We start from the raw sequence: 20,631 nt of genomic DNA on the forward strand, positions 1-20,631 counted from the left end.
CCACAATTTAATGCATCGTAGCCTCAGGAAATTTCTCCTGATGTTCAGCCTATGTTTTCCTTCAGTCAAACATCTTGTAGAAATGCTCTGGTGAGTGGTCGTTTTATTTTGTGCTTTGGTGCTGACACCTTCCTGACACACATAGGTAGTTTTTCTGCTCATCCCACATTCAAAATGGGGGTAAGGGGCAAAAGCTGGATTCACTGGGCACTTTCTAGCCTCCTTCCTTACCCAAAACACCTACCCAGGTGTGCCCCTGCTTTCTGAACCACGCACATTGGTGGTAGTTTCCTGTGTGCCTGGGGCCGTTGCACTGGACCCATGCAGAGGGGAACCTTGGTGGTGTGCAGCCCAAACTACACAGTTTGCATTTGCTTTGCATTTCATTGCATCCTCTTTCACTTTGGAGACACGACCAGCCCATCTGGCCAGTTTTGTACAGCACCTTGCATGTTCAGTCAATGTGAGGTCCAGATGGGACCATTGTGTCCAACTCAGCATAGGCTACAAAAATGTGATGCTCCTATGTATCAAACCCCAGAGCTTTGCCCAAATCCAAGCTCCAGCAGATCTTCTACAGACGTCCCGTCCTGATCTGAAATGTCCAAGGCTCCCCGGTCCTCTGTGAATACTGCCCAGTCACTAGCCATTTTCTGATGTCCTGCTATGTTTTTCTAATACACTTTATTTCCTAGCCTGCCAAAGTGTCCCTCTCACCTCTGTTTTAACTGGAAAAGGATTTCCACCCCATGGCCCTGATTCCTGCTGAATTAATGGTTTTTGAACTGAATCAGCACATTTGAAGTTAAAACAGATCCCCACTGAGTCTGTACATTTTTATTACTGTGCAAGGAGTGCTTAGGAAAATAAAAGGAACAAGAAAGCCCTGAGAGTGGACCACCCTGTTGAGGGGGGAAACACAGAAATCAAGCATGTTTATATGAGCGATATTTATAGGGTCAAGTGACAAATATTGTACAAGGCCTTGGAGCCCAGCTCAGGAATACCACGTACCAGTCTGGGCGCTCGTGCTCAAGGAAATTTAATTGAAACTGGAGCAGGTGCAGAGGAGGTCTACTAAGATGGTATGGGAAATGGAAAGCCAAAGTGGTGAGGAGACACGAGAATTATGTAGTTTGTTTAGCCCAGCAAAACAAAGATGACAAAGATGACGGGGACCTGAGAGCTGCCTACAGGTACATCAGGGGAGGGAAAAAAAAACCAAGTTAAAGCTAAGGACCATTTTGCCAGAGTGTAAAGTAGCTGTGAATACATTTAATCTGGGAATTAGAGGAAGTTTCCCATCTATCAGACAGAGAAGACCTGAAGAAGACTTCTACTCAGGTTAGCATGGGCAAGTAAACAAACATATTTGAAGATGGAGGTTGGTAAATTTACTGGGATGTTGGATGGGAAATTATATTACAAGATGGAGGGGAACAGTTCAATATCCCCGGGACTCCTTTCCTGACCTATGCTCCCACATGTGGATTGCTTTTATGATCTGAAATCCTCTTTTGCCTTTCCTTTGCTAAGGACACCACCACCTTTAAAATCTCCTGTCCTTATCACCCAAGAGCCCTGTGCTGCATCTGCAAACCTCCTGGCCCCACAGAGCTGCTGTTGCTGCTGCTCCCAAATTCATCAAGGGGGTCACTGTCAAACAATGAGACACACTTACTCCCACCGGGGTTGAACGAGCTGCTTTCTTTCAAAACACCCTTTAATTGACAGCTAGGAAGAGCTTTCCATGATGACAAGCTGTCATTAATATCATTCACCAGAATGATACCCCAGTGATAGTATATGTGTTTAGAGGAAAAGGGAGAGAGAAATCCTCTGCAAACAAATGTTTCAACAGAATACATGAACTGATCTGTGATTTCAAGAATGACAACATGAATATAAAAATGTACATTGTGAATATTAGTATTCCCTTAAATATGTGTTCACGTTGGTTAATGAGTCCCACCGGTGGCGTTAGTAACTGAAGGATTTGGGTTGGCACGTTATTAACTTGTTAAGCAGAAAACAGTGATACAAGACTACTTGTCATGTGTATTATAAGACATTTAAAAGTTGCATTCAGCATAAGCATCTGAACAGAACTAAAGGAGTCTCCTTTAAAATGAGGTGATGTTTCTGTGTGCTGTAATCATGCAAAATCCCATTGCTTTTAAAGGAGCTGTGCCCCATGGGCCCTGGGGAAGGAGGGACAGGGAGCAGGGCTGGGGAGGCGGTGGGTGGGAGCCCTCCCTCCCCTCTGCTGACCCAGCAGCAAGCAGAGACCTGATACTTCATCTTCGGCTGGGATGGGCTCAGCCCGTTATTCACACGGAGGATCCCCTGGAGCTGCCACGTGGGGTCAGGGGCTTTATTCTGTATTTTCTGCCTTAACCTGCCCCACTGATTTGCTGCCTTCTCGTAAAGCCCTGTCCATCCGCCAGCCCAGAGGTGACTGAACATCTGTGCTGAATGAAATGATGCTTTGTTAAGAAACTGATGGGGTTTTAAAACAAATAAAACTTGTAGGTAACTGTAGACCAGACTGCTATATCTGCTGGCAGCAGCACAGGGGATCCAGCTATAGGAAAGGGCTGCACATCTGGAAGCTTTGAGCTGCTCTTTCCACCCAGGGTTCGAAGATAGTCCTTAGTGTAAATCAGGACAGCCCAGACACCGCCCCAGCATGGACCCTATTTCCTATGGGCTGCTTCTAGCCATCCCAAAATCTCTAAAGTAGGACAAAAAATTAAGACACGAGAGCTGCTCCTGAAACACACTTGCTCTCAGTCTCACAGAGGGTTGATTCTGTCGGTCCTGAGGCAATGGGGTAGCAGGACTGGTATGGGCTGTGCTATCAGGAATAAATAAGGTGACCCTGATCAGCAACTATCAGTCAGCCCTTTTGGCCACTTTTCCCCATCTGCATGACCCGGTTTCTCAGCATTGCTTGCCCAGGGCCCCATGGTAGTTGTCCACCTTCACATTTCCCAGCTCTGCCACTGACTGAGTCCCTTGGAGAGGGGAGCTGTTTCCAGCAAGGATGCTACAGGGGCCATGTGCGTTGATGGGGAGGCCACAGCCTATCTATTGATCATCCTCGTTCATTTTTCCAGAAGCCTGGAGTAAGCCAGATTAATCTGTAAGTGACATTTTCAGTGGCCTGCAGTGTTCATTTGAGACATGCACAGGCTCAGATACAAACACTACAGAAACAGTGACAGTATTTAATAAAACATGGCTCTCCTCAAACTGCTTTGGGTGCCTTCTTTGGCAACTGATAGCTGTGCCAGACAAAAGTGAAAGTGCTGTTGCTGAAGGGAATCACACTGCTCTCCTGCAGTCTTTGGAGGACCAACTTGTACAGATCTCACAAGGGTCACTGAGGCTGGCAGAAGCCAGCATGTGGCCCCTGGTTATTGCAGATGCCCGGCTGGGAAAAGGGGTTCCCCCTCAAAAAAATGGGCAGGAGGAAATCTCCTGTTTGCTGTGCTGCCTGACAAACCTGGGAAACAGCACAAGGCTTGGCTGATGAAAAAAGGACATGCACACATCTATGAGCCATTCATTGTTTGTCTAGACTGAGAAAAAAAATATTTTTTACTGCTAGATGCAGAGGTCAGCAGTGAAAAGGCCTCCTCTCTCTCATCCTCCTAGAAACACAGGCAGGCTGTGAGCCCTAAATTTCAAGCTTTGGAGTTGCAGCATAATTTCAAGCACATCTCAGCCAGTTTCCATCCCTGATAAGGAGGGGTAGGGACAGATCACTCAAAGAATGCCACAGCGCAAAGGCCCTCAATTTGCTCTCCTGGGCTCCTGGCAAACCATACGTCAGTCACCAAAGGCTTGACAAATCACAGCGATACAGCTAAGCTTAGAAGTAAAACTTCACATTATCCTTGCTTATGTGGGTGGGAGGCTGAGAGATGCCAAATCTAAGAGGGCTAAAGGAACTCTTTCTATTATTAAATGGTTTGCTGTTGGTATTTTTATAGTTCTGACATGGTACTTTCATGATTCAGGCCTCCCAAGTTCAAGGCTGCATACAAACAGAACAAAAAGATAAATCCAGCCTCCAGAGTCAGCAATGCAATTAAAGGCAGGGGCACCAGGCAGATTTGGCCAGGCAGCCAGGAAAGCACAAGCAGCCCGCCTTGTGTGGAGCGGCAGTCAGTGATATCTGCACTCTGGCGCTTACCTTTGTCCAATATGTTAAGGCATGGTGCCAGAGAAAGGCTTAAGGGATGATTTGAAGAGGACAGCAAGATGACAGAGAGGTAAGACTGTTCCTGCCTGTGGGCAGAGGATGGGTGAGGTGACCTCTAGGATCCCTTGCAGTCCTCTCTGTGAGAGTCGGTGACTCTGAGTTTGCTCTTCGCACACTTGTGGAGTATCAGGGACGGTGCAAAGGAGCTGCTGACTTGAGATGTGTAGGCATGAATTAATGTGGGGAGCAAGGAAGGAAGCAAAGCAGGGAATGGCCCTAGCTAGTACACTTGTCAGTGCAGCTGCGCTTTCCAAGGATTACAGACGTGGCAGTAGGCTAAAGATTAGGTATCACTGAAGGTAAGATGGGAGTGTCCTGGCTGAGGGTGCCAGCCACATGCGTGGAGAGGAGATGCCACAGCTTCGGGGTGTCTAGTGGAGACTGGGCAAGGTCCAGACACAGGTTTAGGATCAGAGAGCTGCATGAACACAGAAGAACTGGAAGCCTGTGACTGATGTCCAAGTGAGGAGGAGAAAAGCCAGTCCCAGGCTTGCTGAGGGACTGTGACTTAATCCAAATCAAACAGAGGGAGGAAACACTGGCCAGCATCGGCTGTGGTTACTGGTGCAGCCCTACCTGGGCACTGTTAAGACCGACAAAGAGTCAGCAGTGTCAGCAGCATCGACGTGATCCAGAATGAAGTGAAGTAGTGCCATGAGCCAGGCAGCAGTGGGGGTGAGGGGAGACCCCTGCAGAGGTGTCCCCCATGAGACCCACACCCACAGGCAGCACTGCCCCGGCACAGGGGTGTCCTGGGTTTGAGTGAGTTGCAGGAGGTTTTGGTAGTGGGGGAGGGGGCTACAGTGGTGCACCCTTGTGAGGAGCTTCTCGAAGCTCCCCTGGCTCCAAGTCAGACCTGCCTTTGCACCAAGGCTGGGCTGATGAGCTGCACCTCTGCAATAACGTATTTAAGAAGGGAAACCTGAGAGGAGGAGTTGGAGTTGTGAGAAGGAGTTTCAAGAACAACATCTGTGTGAACACCGAGGTCAGTGGAAGAAAGGAGGAGAAGCGGAGGGACATGTTGCAGAGTCCCCCTGCAGCCCGTGGTGAGAGGGCAGGGCTGCCCCCCATGCCACCCATGGAGGTCACTGGTGGAGCAGATGTGGCCTGTGGGGGGCTCCATGCTAAAGCAGGTGACTGCGCCCAAAGAAGTCCGGGACCCTGGGGGAAGAAGAAGCCCCAGCTGTTGTAGTTCAGCACTGCGATGATTGCAACATGCGGGGGTGTCCCATGCCGGAGCAGCTTGGGAAACGCTGTGGCCCATGGGAGGGACTCATGTTGGAGAGTTTGTGGAGTACTGTCTCCTGTGAGACGAGGACCACAGTGGAGCAAGGGGAGAATGCCAGATGTTCCCCCCTGCCCAAGGTGGAAGAAGCAGCAGGACTGACTGCACCCCCTCGCCGTTGGAAGTGAGGAGGTACAGAACTCAGGAGCAAAGCTGAGCCTGGGAAGAAGGGGGGGGTTGGGGGAAGGTGTTTTCAAGATGTGTTAATGCTTGTCATCGTCCTACTCTGTCTCTTAAGTGTTGTTGTTAGTGTCTGTATTAAATTTATGTTCTTTTTTTATTCCCCTAATGAGTCTGTCTTTTGCCTGTGACTATAATGGGCGAGTCATCCCTCTCTGTCCTTATCTCGATTCCTGAGACTTTTACTTTATTTTCTCCTTCCCAGCGCTGGGGGGGGGGAAAGGGGGAGCGAGCGGCTGCATGGTGCTCAGTTGCCCTCTGGGCTCAAAGCGCGACAGGGGGCCATAGTCTCTCTCTGCTGCAGCCGTGGCGAAGTCCACACACGTATGATCTTACATTTACAGCTGACACTGGGTTTGCTGAAGGCCGGAGTTGCTGGAGTCAGGGCTGAGCAGAGAGGGGAGGCCTCAGGGGACAGGGGGAGATGGCGCTGGGGGACATGAAGGGGTGACCCCGGGGGACACACGGGGAGAAAAGGGCGGTCCCGGGGGACACGAGAGAGTGAGCCGGTGGGGAGGGGAAGGGGCGGCCACCGCGGGCGCGGCGGCGGCGTCGACACGCGGCCACGCGGCGATGCAGGGCGAGGGGGCGGTGCGGCGGCGCCGAACTACAGGCCCCAGCGTGCCCCGCGCGGCGGCGGGCCGTGTGCGCCTGCGCGAGGGGGCGCGGCGGGGAGGAAGCCCCGCCCCCGGCGGCGGCAGGCGGCGCTGCGGTTGGCCGGCGGCGCTGCCGCTCAGAGCGGGGTCGGGGGTCAGAGTGCGCGGAGGTGAGTGGCGGTGTTGGGGACTCGTGGTGCGGAGCGTGTGCGGGGCGGGGGGGGCAGGGCCGGCCCCGGGCGGCCCCCGCCGCGGGGGGGGTGCGGTGGGGGCACGGCGCCGCTGGGCAGCGGGCGGCGGCACGGCCGTGGCGGGGCCCGGCCGGCGCGGGGGCCCGGCAGGCCTGGCGGAGGCGTGGGGCCGCCGTGGCCCGGGGTGGGGGGTGGAGGCCTGGCCTGGAGCGGAGAGGGGGGGGGGGGAGGGCGCGGCCTGGCCCCCACCCACCCACCCACCCCCCCCGCGGCGGCGGGGCCTGCGCCGGGGCGGCGGCCCGCGGCCGGGGGGTGTGGGGTGGCGAGCCGGGCTGCGGGCCGGGGCGGGGCGGCGGCGGGGGTGTGGGGAGGCCGTTGGGGACGGGGGGGGCGGCCCTGGCCCGAGGGGAGGGCGCGGGGCGGCGGCGGGCAGGCGTGGCGGCGCCTCGCCCGCTCGACGCCGAGCCCCGGCTTCTCTGTGCCAGGGTTCAGGGCTGCCGGGCCCTCCGCTCCCCGGGCTCTGCCTTGGGTGGAAGTCTCGAGGGTGGCGGTGGCAGCGGTCCCCCAGGTCCCAGCTGGAGCGGGATCAGTCGGTGTTAGGGCTTGAGGAAGGGAAAAGCCCTGTCTGTCCAGGGAGCGGGGGGCATGCGCGGGATGAGCAGGAGGCTGCAGCAACGAGGATTTTTCATGTTCCTCTTGGGATGTGGAGGTTCATAGACGGAGGTGATGGGGGAGTAGGAGGTTTGATTTTTATTTTTTTTTCTATATTTTTATCCTGTGAGATTGAATTGGTCACCAGTCTCAGATCTTGAGATTGAAGTAAACTTGTGAAGGCTTAGAAGTGCAGGATCTGTATACTTGTTTCCTGACTGGCAGTAGGAATTTCTTCTTCTGTTCTTTTCTTGCTGTTGTACTGTTACAGGTGTTTCTTCTAAGCTGAGACATATGAAAAGGTGTTGTCATTTACTCCTCATGTGCTGTCTTTTACAAGTCCTGTGTCTGGTGGATTTACATGGTCATTTGCTAATAAGCCTGACATTTGTTTTACTACTTTACTTACCTCTTTTCCTTATTGAGCTTTGGTTTCAGAAACTGGTGGATTGACAGCTGCTGCTTAGTCTGAACTCTTAATAGTCTTTCAGCTGTGATACAATGGACCAGCAAGTTTTCTAATAGGTTAATGCTTGCACTGTGCCTTGGAAAGGTTGAGGTACATGGGGCTTTGGGCAGGTACATCTCAAAGCATTTGTCCCATTGGATGCTGCTAGACAGTTGTTTGAGGATTTTATTTGTTCTTTAATGATAACTTGAATTTATTTTATCCTTTAGTTGCTCTTTGCAACATTGTAGCATCTCATATCACTTGATGTTAAAGTTGGCATTTGAACTTTATTTCCAGGAATGAAGTATTCTTAAAATAAGTAATGTGTTAGGAGGCCAGTTGGTTACTCTTCAGTGTGTGGGCTTGGGAAATTTGATTTCAGATATTTTTGTTTCCTTTTTCAAGTACTGAATTTTGGCCTTTGCAACTGAATTTTCATGTTAATTTACAGTGTGGACTAAATGCTTGTCTTGTTTCAAAGAGTGGCCCTTTTATGGTTCTTATTCATCTCAAGCTTTGGGTTGCTCTACATGAATGGTGTGCTGGCTTTTTTTTGTGTGGTGGTTTTTGTTGTTTTGGTTTTTTTTTTTAAAGTTAGTGTGCATAGCCAGACAGATTTGAGTGTTACCAAAATCCAAAAGAAGAAACCTGTTGAAGCATTAAAAAGAAAATGTTTGTTTACTTGATGCTAAATAAAGAAGTCCTTGAACTGAGTATACACTGGTAAAGTTTCTGCTCTGCAGTTGAAAGATACTTCAATTTGATTCATTTAGGAGGCCAAATTACAGCTGGTTTGGTGCTTATCTTGTTTTGGCTCTGTTAACTTTGATAGGCCTTGATTTTATTTTTTTTGTGTTATTTTTTTTCCCCCCAAAATTTTGGAAGTTCTGGAAAAGACTTAAATGTGTGAAGTTTTTGCACTTGATTTTGCCCCTGTATTGCTCTAGTACCGACCTCCAGTAAATGGCCACGAGACTGTAGAGCACAGGTCTGGTGATGTTCAGGTAAAGGGTATAGGAATGGCCACTGTGGCTGTACTTGCAGGAGAACACTGAAGGCTATTAAGCAACTATTCATTTGTCACAAGTTTGTCCCTGGATCTGAAGCATGTGTTATTGCTGGAAATGGTCATCACAGAGACTCTTGGTGTTTTATTCTAATAGCGCTGAGCTAATATACCAGCATGGTGCAATGTCAAATAGGAGAATGAGGGGGGAAGAGGAAAAGTTGTGTCTCTTTAAGCGTAACATAGAGCAGAGGTGCTGGCTGTTGCTGCTAGATACCATTTGCCAACTTTTTCTCTCCCCTAAGAGAAGTTACTTGTGCTGGCCAAATGCCATCTGAGAAGTTGTATTCTCTCCAGATAGGTTGTGCAGATAAAGATACTTCAGTCCTGTGTGTCCCCCCTCCCCCCCCCCCCCCCCCCCCAAAAAAAAAAAAAAAATCAGCTGTATTTGTTACAGTCGTTCTTTTTTCTGTGGTTGAATATTAGGGTCAACACCTTCCCTGGCTGGTTTTCCAGGCTCACTGAGACTGCGTGGTGTGGAAACCATGCCCCATTGTAGCTGTTACCCTGCTTGGGGCATTTGCCTCTCTATCAGGACAGAGCTTTGGCAGGGTACAGACTTTCAACACTTAAGTTCATTTGTGAAGATCAAAAGTGACCAGTGTATTGAGCAATGCAAGTGTTGTCTCCCTGAATCCAGACTGAGATTCATTTAGCACTCTCAGGTGTTAACCTTCAAGTTCATTTTTTGGATAACAAAGGTGTTTGGCTGTGTAAGTGGCTTGAACAACTGTGGCATTCATGTGTATGAAAATCAAGTAATTATGCGTGCTAGATTCTGTTAAACAAAGGGTGGCCTGCTATGTCTCTTTTCCACTAAATTAGGCCAATATGCAATAGTAGCTTTTACTGACTAGAAGCGTAGTAGCTACAGAGCTCTTATTCCTGGCACTGGGAGCTCTGCTGTGGATTGAGAGCACTGAAATGCCATAAATTTCAGAACTTGCTCCAAAGACCAGGGCTGGGAAAGTTTGAATGAAAACTGTGTTATTTTTTGACAGCGAATGGACTGACCATTGCAACAAGCTGTCTGAAGGTAGTGGGGAGCCTCTCCATACTTGATGCTGCAATTCAAGGCCAGAAACTTTTCTGAAAGATGTTCAAGCCTTTGGGCTCAATTCAGCAGTAATGAAGTGGAAACTTTATAGCCAGCATTACATGAGGTTCAGACAGGATGGTCCGATGGGCTTTTCGACTTCAAGTTTTATGTGTTGATGCTGTTACAGCCAAGATACCTTCTTCGTTTTCTGCAAAGTGCCACACCATCCCAGGTGTACCTATCCTGGTCTGAGTACATGGTTTGGTGAGTGGCTGAGCTGACCAACAGCTCCCAGGGGCTCATCTCCTTCCCAATTCTGCCAGTGTGGGCCCATCTTATCCTCTGAGCTTTGGTACTCATCCAGCCTGGCCCCAAGCTGATTCGTCTCACTAAACCAGCAGGAAACTATCTTGTTTTAATTGTGTTTTATTCTGGCTGCATTAGTCCTTTTATAGGTTCCTGTGGTTGAGTTGGCTCACAGAGGGGCCAGACAAGCTCAGAAACTGGTGTAAGGAAATCAGCATCAGAGTAGGAAGAGAGGGAAGGACAGGCCTGCCTCCTTTTGGCCTCCCAAAGCTATTGGCTTGGTTAACCCCGTTTTGTGTAGCTTCACCCTGGTGCATTTTCTTACAGTTCCCACGCAGGAGACTGGACTAGGGGATCTTGGTCCGATCCTCTGCAACAGTTCTTTTCCTTACTACCAGATCTGCTTTTCCAGTGCAGCTTTCCAGTCTTTTGCTGTATGCATCTCTATTGTTGCTTCTTTGTTTTAATTTGTATTGTTTCCTTCCTCTACATTTCCTCTAAGTGACCAGTCCTTTACTGTGTGGAACTTCTTCAGAGTCCAGCTTAGACCTGTTTGCCTATCCACAGTTACTCTTGGAGAAGGTTTAAAAATACACAGCAAAGCCTGTCTTAGGAGACCAGTCAAGGAGCTGACGAAAGTGGTTGCCTAGCAGAGGTGGCCTAATAAAATTGGAGTGGAATTGTACTGTGCATCTTTGGGACAGCTTCTGGGTGGTCTGTTCGGACGAGTTCGCGTCCTGCGGGTTTGGTGTTGTGCGGGTTTCACTGTGTTGTCAAGTGAACTGAGATGTGTTTGTTTCCCAGCCTCATAGGGTGCGATAGCCCCAGCAAGTGCTTCCCTAAGTAATCAGCGCCTTCGGCCTCGCTCATTGTGATCTCACAAGCCATCGCGTCTGTGATGTCACAATGGAAGAGATTCTGGTGCTCTGACATAGCTGACATATCTGGTGGTGCCTTTGACATATCAGCCAAGGAACGCAGCGGGAAGAATGAGCTCAAGAAACGGGAGAGATCTTCCTTAACCCAAGAGTGTCTTCCATCCTTTAGTCAACCCTTTCCATGTTCACTTATCTCTTCCATAGTGGCCATACAGAGGGAAGCCGATGCCTATATAGAGTGAATTTTTTTTTTTTTAATTGAACTACCAAGATGCACATATCTCCCAGATGAGTGGTTGCCTGACTCTGCTCCTGTAACCCTCATTCTTCTCTGCTGTTACCCTCACTTGTTGTATTGCATCTAATTTTAGACTGTAAGTTCTTGAGAACAGGGACCTCTTCATCTGTAGTGGGAAAAGGCTGGGTGTGATTGCAGAGTGCTGTAAAAACAAAATAATTGATGCCAAGTTGTATCTGCATTGAGTAATGATGGGACAGCATGTAGGCATCCTGTGGCAATGCTTTGGGAAAGTTATGTTACAAATTTTCCAAGACACGGGCTTGGTTGTCTAGCAGTGCTGGAGACAAACCCAAGCCTAAAGTGAAGGGAGTGCAACCATGGAAGTGTACTGGATTCATGTTCAAGGGATGATATTATGAGGTTAACAATTTAAAGAAGCAAATTTACCTGTAACAAATTATGTTACATTATTAAAACAGTTCTAAAAGCTTTGTGTTTTGTTGTTTGTTTTACTTTATGCATTTTTTTTTTTCAACTTTGGATGGTGACTGTGGATAAGCTGATTTTGTTCATATCTCTTGTTTCCTGCCTCGCAGGCTAGCCAGGTGCTGTCATTTTTGGACTGTAGTTGGTCTAATGAAATATTTGGTTTTAGGTTAAGGTTGATTTTTAAAAAAATGGAGTTATCTCTATTGTTCTTCAGTTATATCTTCACACAACTGAAATATGGGCTCACATTTGACCTCTGAATATGCATTTGAACAGCTACCAAAATGGAAGTCCTGCATTTTTTGTTATACTCTGTTCCAGGTGTTGCTAAATGTATGCAGTTTTGTTCTACAAAAAGCATCTTTATTACCCTATCCTTTTTATATTTATAATTTAATAAAATAAGACACTATAATAAAATAAGACAAACCTGACTTAGATTTTGGATTGGTTTTGGTTGCTCTAGCCTTGAGTTCAGTTGTCTCTTGGAGGCCAGGAATCACAGCTGCTCCTACGCAGGCTTTGCGCAGGGAATAAACTGAACCATATGACTCCCAAAGCTTGCTTGCTTTTATTTTTTATTTTTTGTTTGTCTTGTCCTTTAGATTAGTGCGGGGTTTCTTTTAATATGGTGGAAGGCCATATTGCCATAACAGTAATTTACAGTGTAAATGGAGGATGCAATTTGTTGGGTCACCCCTCCAACCTGAACTTAGGTGTTTGTTGTCTTGCCCCCTCCCTACATCAGCTTATCAAACTGGACAGTGAAGGGGAATATTTTTGGGTTAAAGGCAAACTGTTAAAGTTATGCCTTCTCTTGCTAACAGGTGATTTTAATTAGATGTGGTTGTAAAAAGTAAATATTAATGTTATGTGCAAAGAGCACATTAAGCTCAAGTTCATAAGCCGATTTGTCTCACCATTGATAAATTTGAATCCTCTGCAACTTGCATGGTGTACATCTCTGTATGTGGCTTTGGGGCTGTCCTGCGGGTGGGGGAGAGCACTTACAATGCCCTGCTGGCTTTTGTCACCAGTGTTCTTCATGTGGCAGGAGTTCTCCGTCTTGTTTCTTGCCACTTGTGGTTGCCCCTAAGTGGCTTCCCTGCTGGGAAGCCTGGAGCTCGACAGCCGCCAGTGCAGATTCTCTGCTTTGCGCTCGGTGGGGCCCCTGGCAAGCTGGTGGCTACAGCTGGCACTTGCCTTTCTCTTGACTTTCTTTACTTGCTGGTGATCAAACTGTCATGCTTTAGTATTGTGTGCTTGGACCACTAACAGGCAAGATCTGTGGTCAGCCTGAGCTTGTCCTGTTACCTGCGACTGATGTCCAGAGATTAATTCTTTTAAAATTATTTTTAAAAGACAGTTGCTGATTATACTCAGTTATGTCACATGTGGCACACACTGTTATACAGCACATAACGTGAACTTTATCTTCCAGCCGAAATCCACCACACATGGCCATTTCCCATGTTATTGGGTGTTGCAAATGTAAAGTGCTGTCACATTTTCCTAGGTCTGTGTACAATCTGTCAAAATAATTCCTGAGGTCCAGCCTCAGTTCACGGTCCCATTACATTTCATACGTATCTGTGTAAGGAATTGGAGCTGTGTGATATGAAATATTAACCTAGCAGGGTTGAATGCCAGATGTGACAGCTTACACTGTCTGAGATTATAATCTGACCCTGTGTGCGTAAGAAATAGATATGTGGTGTTTTACATAGGTTTGGAAATGGAATCACTGAACATGTGGATTTATATGGATAGAGCTGGGTTTCTAATTTTTGAAGCTGTGTTGCTTGCGTTGTTGTCTGTGGAAAAAAAATACAGGATAATTACTAGTGCTTTGCATTGTCATAGCTGTTATAAATGCTTTACATGACTTCTAATAAAGTGTGTTTGCTCACCAGCTATCTTGTGCTCTGAGGCACTCTGACCTTGCCAAAGAAGATGATGTGAGGTCTTTCCAGGGCGCCTAGAGCAGTGGCTGGGTAAACATGCAGTTAAAACTTCATTTGGCTGAAGGTGCAGAGTTTGCAGTGGGGTTGCTCTTATTTGTATGCTGTCTGTGTAGGGGAATCGGCATGCAATACTCAGCTCGTGCACCTTTGTTTGGAGCATTGCTCCCTCTGCTACACGGGAGAGTGGGGAGGAGGCTGCTTTTAGGATGGGGAGCCTGATCCTGCCGTTAGACATGAACCACCTGCAGAAGTTGTTAGTGTGAACAGGCACTAGGTGTTGGCTGTTACTTCCCTCTGCTGATGTCCCACTGTACCTGTGTGACACAGACCTGCAGGGGTCTGGAGTGGTGCTGCTGTGCCGGCATGGTGACATGCCCGAATCCTGTCTAGATGGCCAGTTTGCCTTGGCCGTGTGGACTCAGTGGCTCCGGAACCTCTGCACAGCTGTGTGTGGTGTGGGCCAGCCTGAAGATTCATGGGGTTCATGTCTGATCCCCTAGACTTGCTGGTTAAGATACATTAGAGAAGTACTGATCTTGCTGTGTGTGGGTGGATAATGTATGTTTTATTGCATGAGTTTGATACAGGGGTTGGAGCCTGCCTGCCTCCCCCACTCCAACTGTATATTTTACTTTATGCGGTAGGCTAAAGACCAGGTTTTACTGCAACTAACTTACAAGCTGCTTTATTCTGAGATACTATATTTGCTGTGATGGGCCTTTAGATTCATAGCCAGTAGCTTGAAGATTTAAAGCACGTATACCTTAAATATCTCTTATCTGGGGCAGGTCAGAAGTGAATGTAACTAACTTCTATTTGGCTGTAATGCATTTATTAATGACAGTAAAAGCTGTAGATGGAAAAGCAATAGGTAGAACTGAGCCCCTTAAGGATAAATGCGATGTTGGGCTCTTTGTTATGGTTTTGTAACTTGAGTTTTGTTTTCTGGGTACCTCCTCTCTAACACACTGCTTCAGTAAAGCAAGCAGCTCCCCAAAACATGAAAGCCACAAGGTGGGGGATGCATTTACGCCATGGAATTGGCAGTGTGGGCACTGGTTCAGTCTTAAACATTTCAGCTCTTTTGATTTTTGCCTTTCACTCAAACCTTGGAAAGGGAAGGTTACCAAATGCATGTTTACTCGAAGCACACAACCTGCTCAGCTGCAATTATCTCCTAATCTGGTCCTTCCGAGTTTCTCTGGTCTCGCAGGTAAATACAGATTTAGCCGTTATTCAAGGCATATTATTTACCTCATTAAGTGTGTGTTTTGGCACGTGCATTATTTACCTGACGGACTAACGGATGGGAGAGAGCAAACGCTGTCTTTTGTGCAAACAGCGACTTTGTTCGTGGGTGACGAGTCGTCTCTTTCGCCTTGCCCGTTTCGGCTCCGTGTCTCACGGTGGAGCAAAAAGTGAGCGCAGGCACAGGGAGACGAGGCTCAGAAACCAGGCGGGTGGGGGGCGTGTGGTACGATGGAGCTCTTGCCCACAGCCATGAGCAGTGGGACCAACAGTGGGGTGGATTTAAATACCTATATAGCAAGGTGTGTATACATATACAGTTAGAGGGGGTACTCGTATCCTTGTTCAGGGGGACTGGATTGTTGTAATTCACCTGTACCCAGCTCTGTAACAGCTCTGTGAGTTGGGCTTGAACTCTCATCCCAATAAATCCATTAACAGCCTCGAGGCTGACCCACCTTGAGCAGTGACAGTCCTGTCAAGTTTTTCCTGCAGTGTTTTAAAAGAAAAAGGGTAGGAGGGGAAATCCAGGTAGTCTCACATGGATAATGTAATTTATTAAACAGCATTATTAAATAGAGCATCAGAAGGTGATGGCTTCATGAGGTATTTCTTTGGGAGGAAGACTGTAACCTGTAGAGTCCTGCTTGCATTTTACAGTTCCTGCAGTTCACGTGTGCGTTTGTTGAACTGATATCCTCCCCTGATAAATACCTAAAGTAAGAAATCGAGTGTAGCACTAGAATCACATCTCCGAGAAACGTCGTACACAGAGCAAATGAGAACTTCCCTGGGGAGGAGCCTTTCAACCACCACACACATGGATTTATAATGGCAGTGGGAGGTTTTGGTGCAACTAACAGGTGTTTCAGGGCCAAGCTGTTTGAATGGGTTGTAGTGTTGATATGTGTATTGCTGCATTTAATTCCTACCATGTATCAGAAGTTGAGTTGTATATGAAAAGATGAAAGGCCTCCTCAGAAATTTCAATGGGGTTTAGATCAGATTTTCTGTGGTTTTAAGTGGTTTGCTGTGTTCTGCTATGATAAGGTTCAGCAGGGGGGTGTGATCTGGTGCCTGGAGCCATGACTGTTGTGTGTGTCATAGTTTTTAATTTAGAGCCATTTGCAGAGGTTAATTTCCAGTTGCCTGTGATTCTGAACACCTTGAGCTCAGCCCAGATGTCATCTGTTGTGCTTAGAGCAGGTTACTGTGTTATTTCAGGTTTATGAAGCTGGAACCTCTACCAGGAAGCACAGAGGAAATCCCTGTCAGAGGAGGACAGTGAAGAGATACTAACAGAGATGAGATGTATGTGTGCATGAGTAACCTGAGTCTGTCTTCAGTTTCAGATGCCTCTGGATGTTCAATGATAGCACTCCTCCATACTGGAGCAGCAAAGTTTCCCCAAAACTTACTTCCAAGGGCAAGACAAGCTGTGTGCTCCCTGCTCCCAGCTGGTGTTCTCGAAGGGTACAGCTCCATCGTAAGCAGGAAACTGGCGTCCCACGGCTTTGGAGCTTCCATGGCAGCAATGTCATCCTTCCCTCCACAGAGATATCACTACTTCTTAGTGCTGGATTTTGAGGCTACGTGTGATAAACCACAGATTCATCCTCAGGTAAATAGTCAGTCGTGTTAATTATCCCCTTGCAAGTTGCTGCTGCTGTTCTGAGAGGTGAAAGGAAAAAAACAAAGCGCTGGCTCACTCGTTTTCTCTCATTTGTCCCACCTCCTTTCTGTTGCTGGTCCTCCAGGGCTCTTGCCAGTCACCTGCTTTCTCAGGATCAATGCCAGGACCGTTCGGTGGAATGAAATTAAATGAAGGAGCCTGATTTCCATCAAGGAAGTGACAATAGTGACAATTCATGTGTTATCAAAACCATCTTTAAGTCATGTATGCTTGTCATCTGCCTGAACTGGGGAGGGTTTAAAAATTTTTGGCTGGGAACCTGCATTAGTAGACTACTCATGGCAGCCTTGTTTGATTCTACAAGGCAGAAGGCTGTTGGTAGCCAGCAGCTTTAGGAAAATAATAGTTGGAATTATACAAACATGTGCAACATAATGGTGTTTCTAAGTAGAAAACAACAATAGTTTGACGCTATCTGAACTTGCTGAAGTTATCTTGCCTGGTTGTTAACTCTGGAGTGTAATGAGACACGAAGAGTTCAGTTTCAGAGAGATTTTCCAGTGCTCTACCACTTGAGACATACAGAGATCCAGATGAAGTACAGAGTTTTTTTCTGTAGATGGTTCTTCCATAGTAGCGTAGAGCATATTAGTAAATGTATTTTCATTTGTCAGCAGGATGGGCCTAGGTTTTCCATTTAAATTAGAAAACTGTGCTAAAAAGAAAAAAAACCCTAATATTGGGTTGGTAACAAACAGAATTTCTGAGTCTACAGATTGAACTTGGACTTCTCACCCTTCTTTGCCCAGCAATTGGCCTCTTAGGAGTAGTCATAATATATATGCATTGGGTCAGAATTACTTCTGTTTGCTTTGTTTTGAATATAGTAAAGGCTGACCGGTTTTCAGTGTGGTATCTCATTACTGAAGTGACTTGATACAGTGTGTTCATTTCCCAGTGCACCTGTGGTTTCCCTTGGGCTTGTCCTGTCAAAGGGATGTTGCAAGTTGGGATCAAACTTGACTCCTCTTTTCTGCAGTAGTGCCTTGGTGAGTGCCTCCTGCCTCTCATGTTTCTTGAAAAATGGACAGCAAATTCCCAGCTCTTTTGCTGAGTCTTTGTGGGAGGCTGTTGTGGCTCTGCATCCAGTTCTACTAGCAGGGTCTTAACCGCTCTCCAAGTGAGATGTCAGGCTATTTCCTGCACGCTCTGCCTCGGGTGCACAGACCTGTCAAAGCTGTAAATTGGATCTACCTTGTCCCTTTGGATATGGGTTTGGTCTGTGCACATTTTGATGCAAAACCATGATGCATGTGGAGCTAGTTTACAGCTGGCAGTAAAAAGGAGCATGAGTGGAATATGATTACTACTGTTTTAAGGAGCTTTGTCCCCAAGTCCTTGCCAGGGAAAGTAATGGTCTGGGCCAATGCAGATCTGCTATATATTTTGTTGGTGAGATAGCACCTTTAAGGTGGAGATGTTCTTCAGTGTTGTTTTTTCAGTCTGCTGTGTTCAGTGCCTGCCTGAATCATACTGAGTGTGGAAATGGCTGTCAGTCCCTCACATCCTCACCAACAAATTCGTTTGACAAATAAAGAAATGGCTCTTGCTACATGGAAATCAGTGTAGCTGGAAAGGCTGAAGGTAACTGCCAGAATTGGGCAACTGTATAAAACAAGACTTTAGTTGATGTCTCTACCTACATCTTACCTTTTTGCTCACCAGCATGGCTCTTGTCCTCTTCACTGCTGGGCTGTATGTCATGGTGAGCAAACTGTGGTGTGTGTTTCAGTGATGTTTTGTGCAAGGTTTTAGTGGCAGGATCTTTCACTGGAGCAGTGTTAGACAGGTTTTGGAGGTTTGGTCTGAGGGCAGACCTGGGAGCTAGGAAAGGTCAGGTGCTGATCTTCACTGTGACCCTGATCCTTTTTCTGCTTTTGTTTTAATAACTGCAAAATAGAAGTCTAGATACAATGAAATTCAAATGCATTGGGATTTGATGAGGAAGCTGCACATACAGAGCTGAGCTGTGATCCAGGTTACTTTAAGTGGGCAGGCATAGCTGTAAATTAGCCAACTCAGCCTAAAAGTCTTGTGGAGTGCACTTGCCACAGTGCAGCACACTTCACATTTTTCACTAACTGCTCTTCAAAATATTCTGGCTTCTTACCAGAAACTGTTGAAAGAGCTATCTTTTTATCTAGCTAAGGTGTGTGACTGCCACATCTGCTCCCTCCTTCCACTGTATTTACTTGTGCTCCTCTGCAACCGACAGCCTCACTGGCTTTATCCCTGGGGAAGTCCTTCATGCTCATTCGGGAGCCCTGAAGACTCCTTCATTTCCATTCCCTTTCACACTGCCTGATCTCTTTCTGAGGTCTTGTGGTACAGCCTCTGTAATGGGGATCAAGGAGGGTCAAGGACAGTGGTATTTCCCTGGGAAGCTGTCTGCCTCATGGCTCTGGTGGCTGGGACCGTGGACTGAGTGCCTCACGGCCGCTGCCCTTTGCTTTACCAATTCTGGATCGGGCATAGAGGGTCCTTCATCTTCCCCGCCTTACAGCCACAGAGGAACAGTAACATCCTTGCAGTCCTGACTTCTGATGGTTTTCAACAGATATGCCCCTAAATCAAAGTGCATATTTATATGCACAAAGAAGCAGCTTAGCTTTATGGGATTTTTGGATATATTTATGAATAATGAGACCATCCCAGAGAGAAAAGAAGTGGGGGGTGGGGGGGGTGTAACTCTATTGCTCTGAACGGATAGATGGAAAACCTGAAAGGATAGAGTCACAGTCTGTGTCGTGTAGTGTTTTAGCCAGCAGAAGGTCAGTAGGGCTTGGCAGTAAGGGATGTTTATGGCTGGCCACTTGTATCTCTTTAAAGCTTACCTTGTGCATTTGGAATTTGATCCAAAGCCCAGTAGGGTCAGGTGGGAGTTGTCATTCTGCGGAGGTCAGACCTCGGACCATGACGGTGGTAGTGTGCTTCATTTTTCAGCTCTAACTGACTTTTTTTCCTTTACTGTCTGCTAAGAGTTTATAAGTATGTGCTGCTTTTAGACGCTGTCAGCCTGTAGAGCCGGGTACATACAGTGCTTTAGCTATACATGAGAAGATGCATTAATAAGTGAGAGTCTCGCTCTTTTGTCCCTTTGTCCTTGTATACACCAGTGTTTATGGTGGTCAGTGCTTTCAGTGACTGTGTTAAGGAGCTCCCCATGCTCAGATCCGTGACTGCCTGTAACCTTATTTTATTAATGCAGTGAATGGGTGTGCCTCTTTCAGTCAGCAAGCCAAGTATCTTGCCTTCAACTTCAGCAGAGTGGATGAAAGCAGCAATTTTTTTAAATGTAAAAAGTCTGAAGGTAGAAATCAGATCTGTTCAAAGCTGAATTTGAAATTAGGCTTCTACATAGCATGTTAATCTCTACTGTAATCTATTAAAGCCACTTAAATGAAAACCAAATAAAATTCAAGCTTTGTATGTCTGCTGCCTGGAAGTGTAAAAGTGTATCGTACTCCTGACCTGGCAGAAGAAGCTGGACCTGGGAGTTGTGAAGCTGCTAAATGAGCTTTTGGTAATGATGAAGCTGCTTTTTTTCATGTCAATTTTTTCAGGTACTTGACTTCAGTGTCTCAGATTCCCTCAAATTTGATAATCAGTTGGGAATTAGAAATTTGCCTCTTCCAAACTCTTTGTAAGAGGAAGGTATGAAATGTTCAGATCTTCTCATTGCTGAAGGAGGTTGTGACCAGAGGCAGAGAATAAGTTGTTTACAGACAGTACTTTTCTTGTTCTCTTAAACATCACATTCTAAATACAAAAATATCTTGATATTTTTCTTTGCTGTATCCTACATATTTCAAGTTTGTTTAGCATGCATTCTGATTGTTTGGGGGGCGAATTTTTAATTATAATTGCTGTCAAATTAAACTGGACATACTAATAAACACAGAACATCATTCACCATTTCAACATAAAACTGTAAACTGAGACTATGAATAAGCATATGTCCAGCTACTAATTTATTTTTAAGTGTACAAACAAATCTGGATGATCATAGTCCATTTCCTGATTGGCAAAAGCATATTAACAAATGGGAGCCAGTCTTTCTGTAAGGTAATATTAGGTACAAGT

At 46.8% G+C, this 20,631-nt stretch overlaps 1 protein-coding gene across 3 annotated transcripts in view; it reads left to right on the forward strand.

Annotated features, from left to right (window-relative positions):
- Positions 1-6,413: 6,413 nt before the first annotated feature.
- The window catches only part of ERI3 (ERI1 exoribonuclease family member 3), a 136,073-nt gene continuing 121,855 nt past the window's right edge, over positions 6,414-20,631 (forward strand). For 2 of the 3 annotated variants that reach the window (XM_074876242.1, XM_074876245.1), the window contains exons 1-2: positions 6,414-6,501; positions 16,202-16,476. In XM_074876242.1, the coding sequence (XP_074732343.1) occupies positions 16,225-16,476 (252 nt within the window). In that variant the 5' untranslated portion in view covers positions 6,414-6,501; positions 16,202-16,224. The remainder of the gene's footprint in view (positions 6,502-16,201; positions 16,477-20,631) is intronic. The other variant, XM_074876244.1, reaches the window with a different exon arrangement.

The sequence above is a fragment of the Strix uralensis genome, chromosome 8 (genome assembly GCF_047716275.1).
Source record: "Strix uralensis isolate ZFMK-TIS-50842 chromosome 8, bStrUra1, whole genome shotgun sequence".
NCBI classification, from domain to species: Eukaryota; Metazoa; Chordata; class Aves; order Strigiformes; family Strigidae; genus Strix; species Strix uralensis.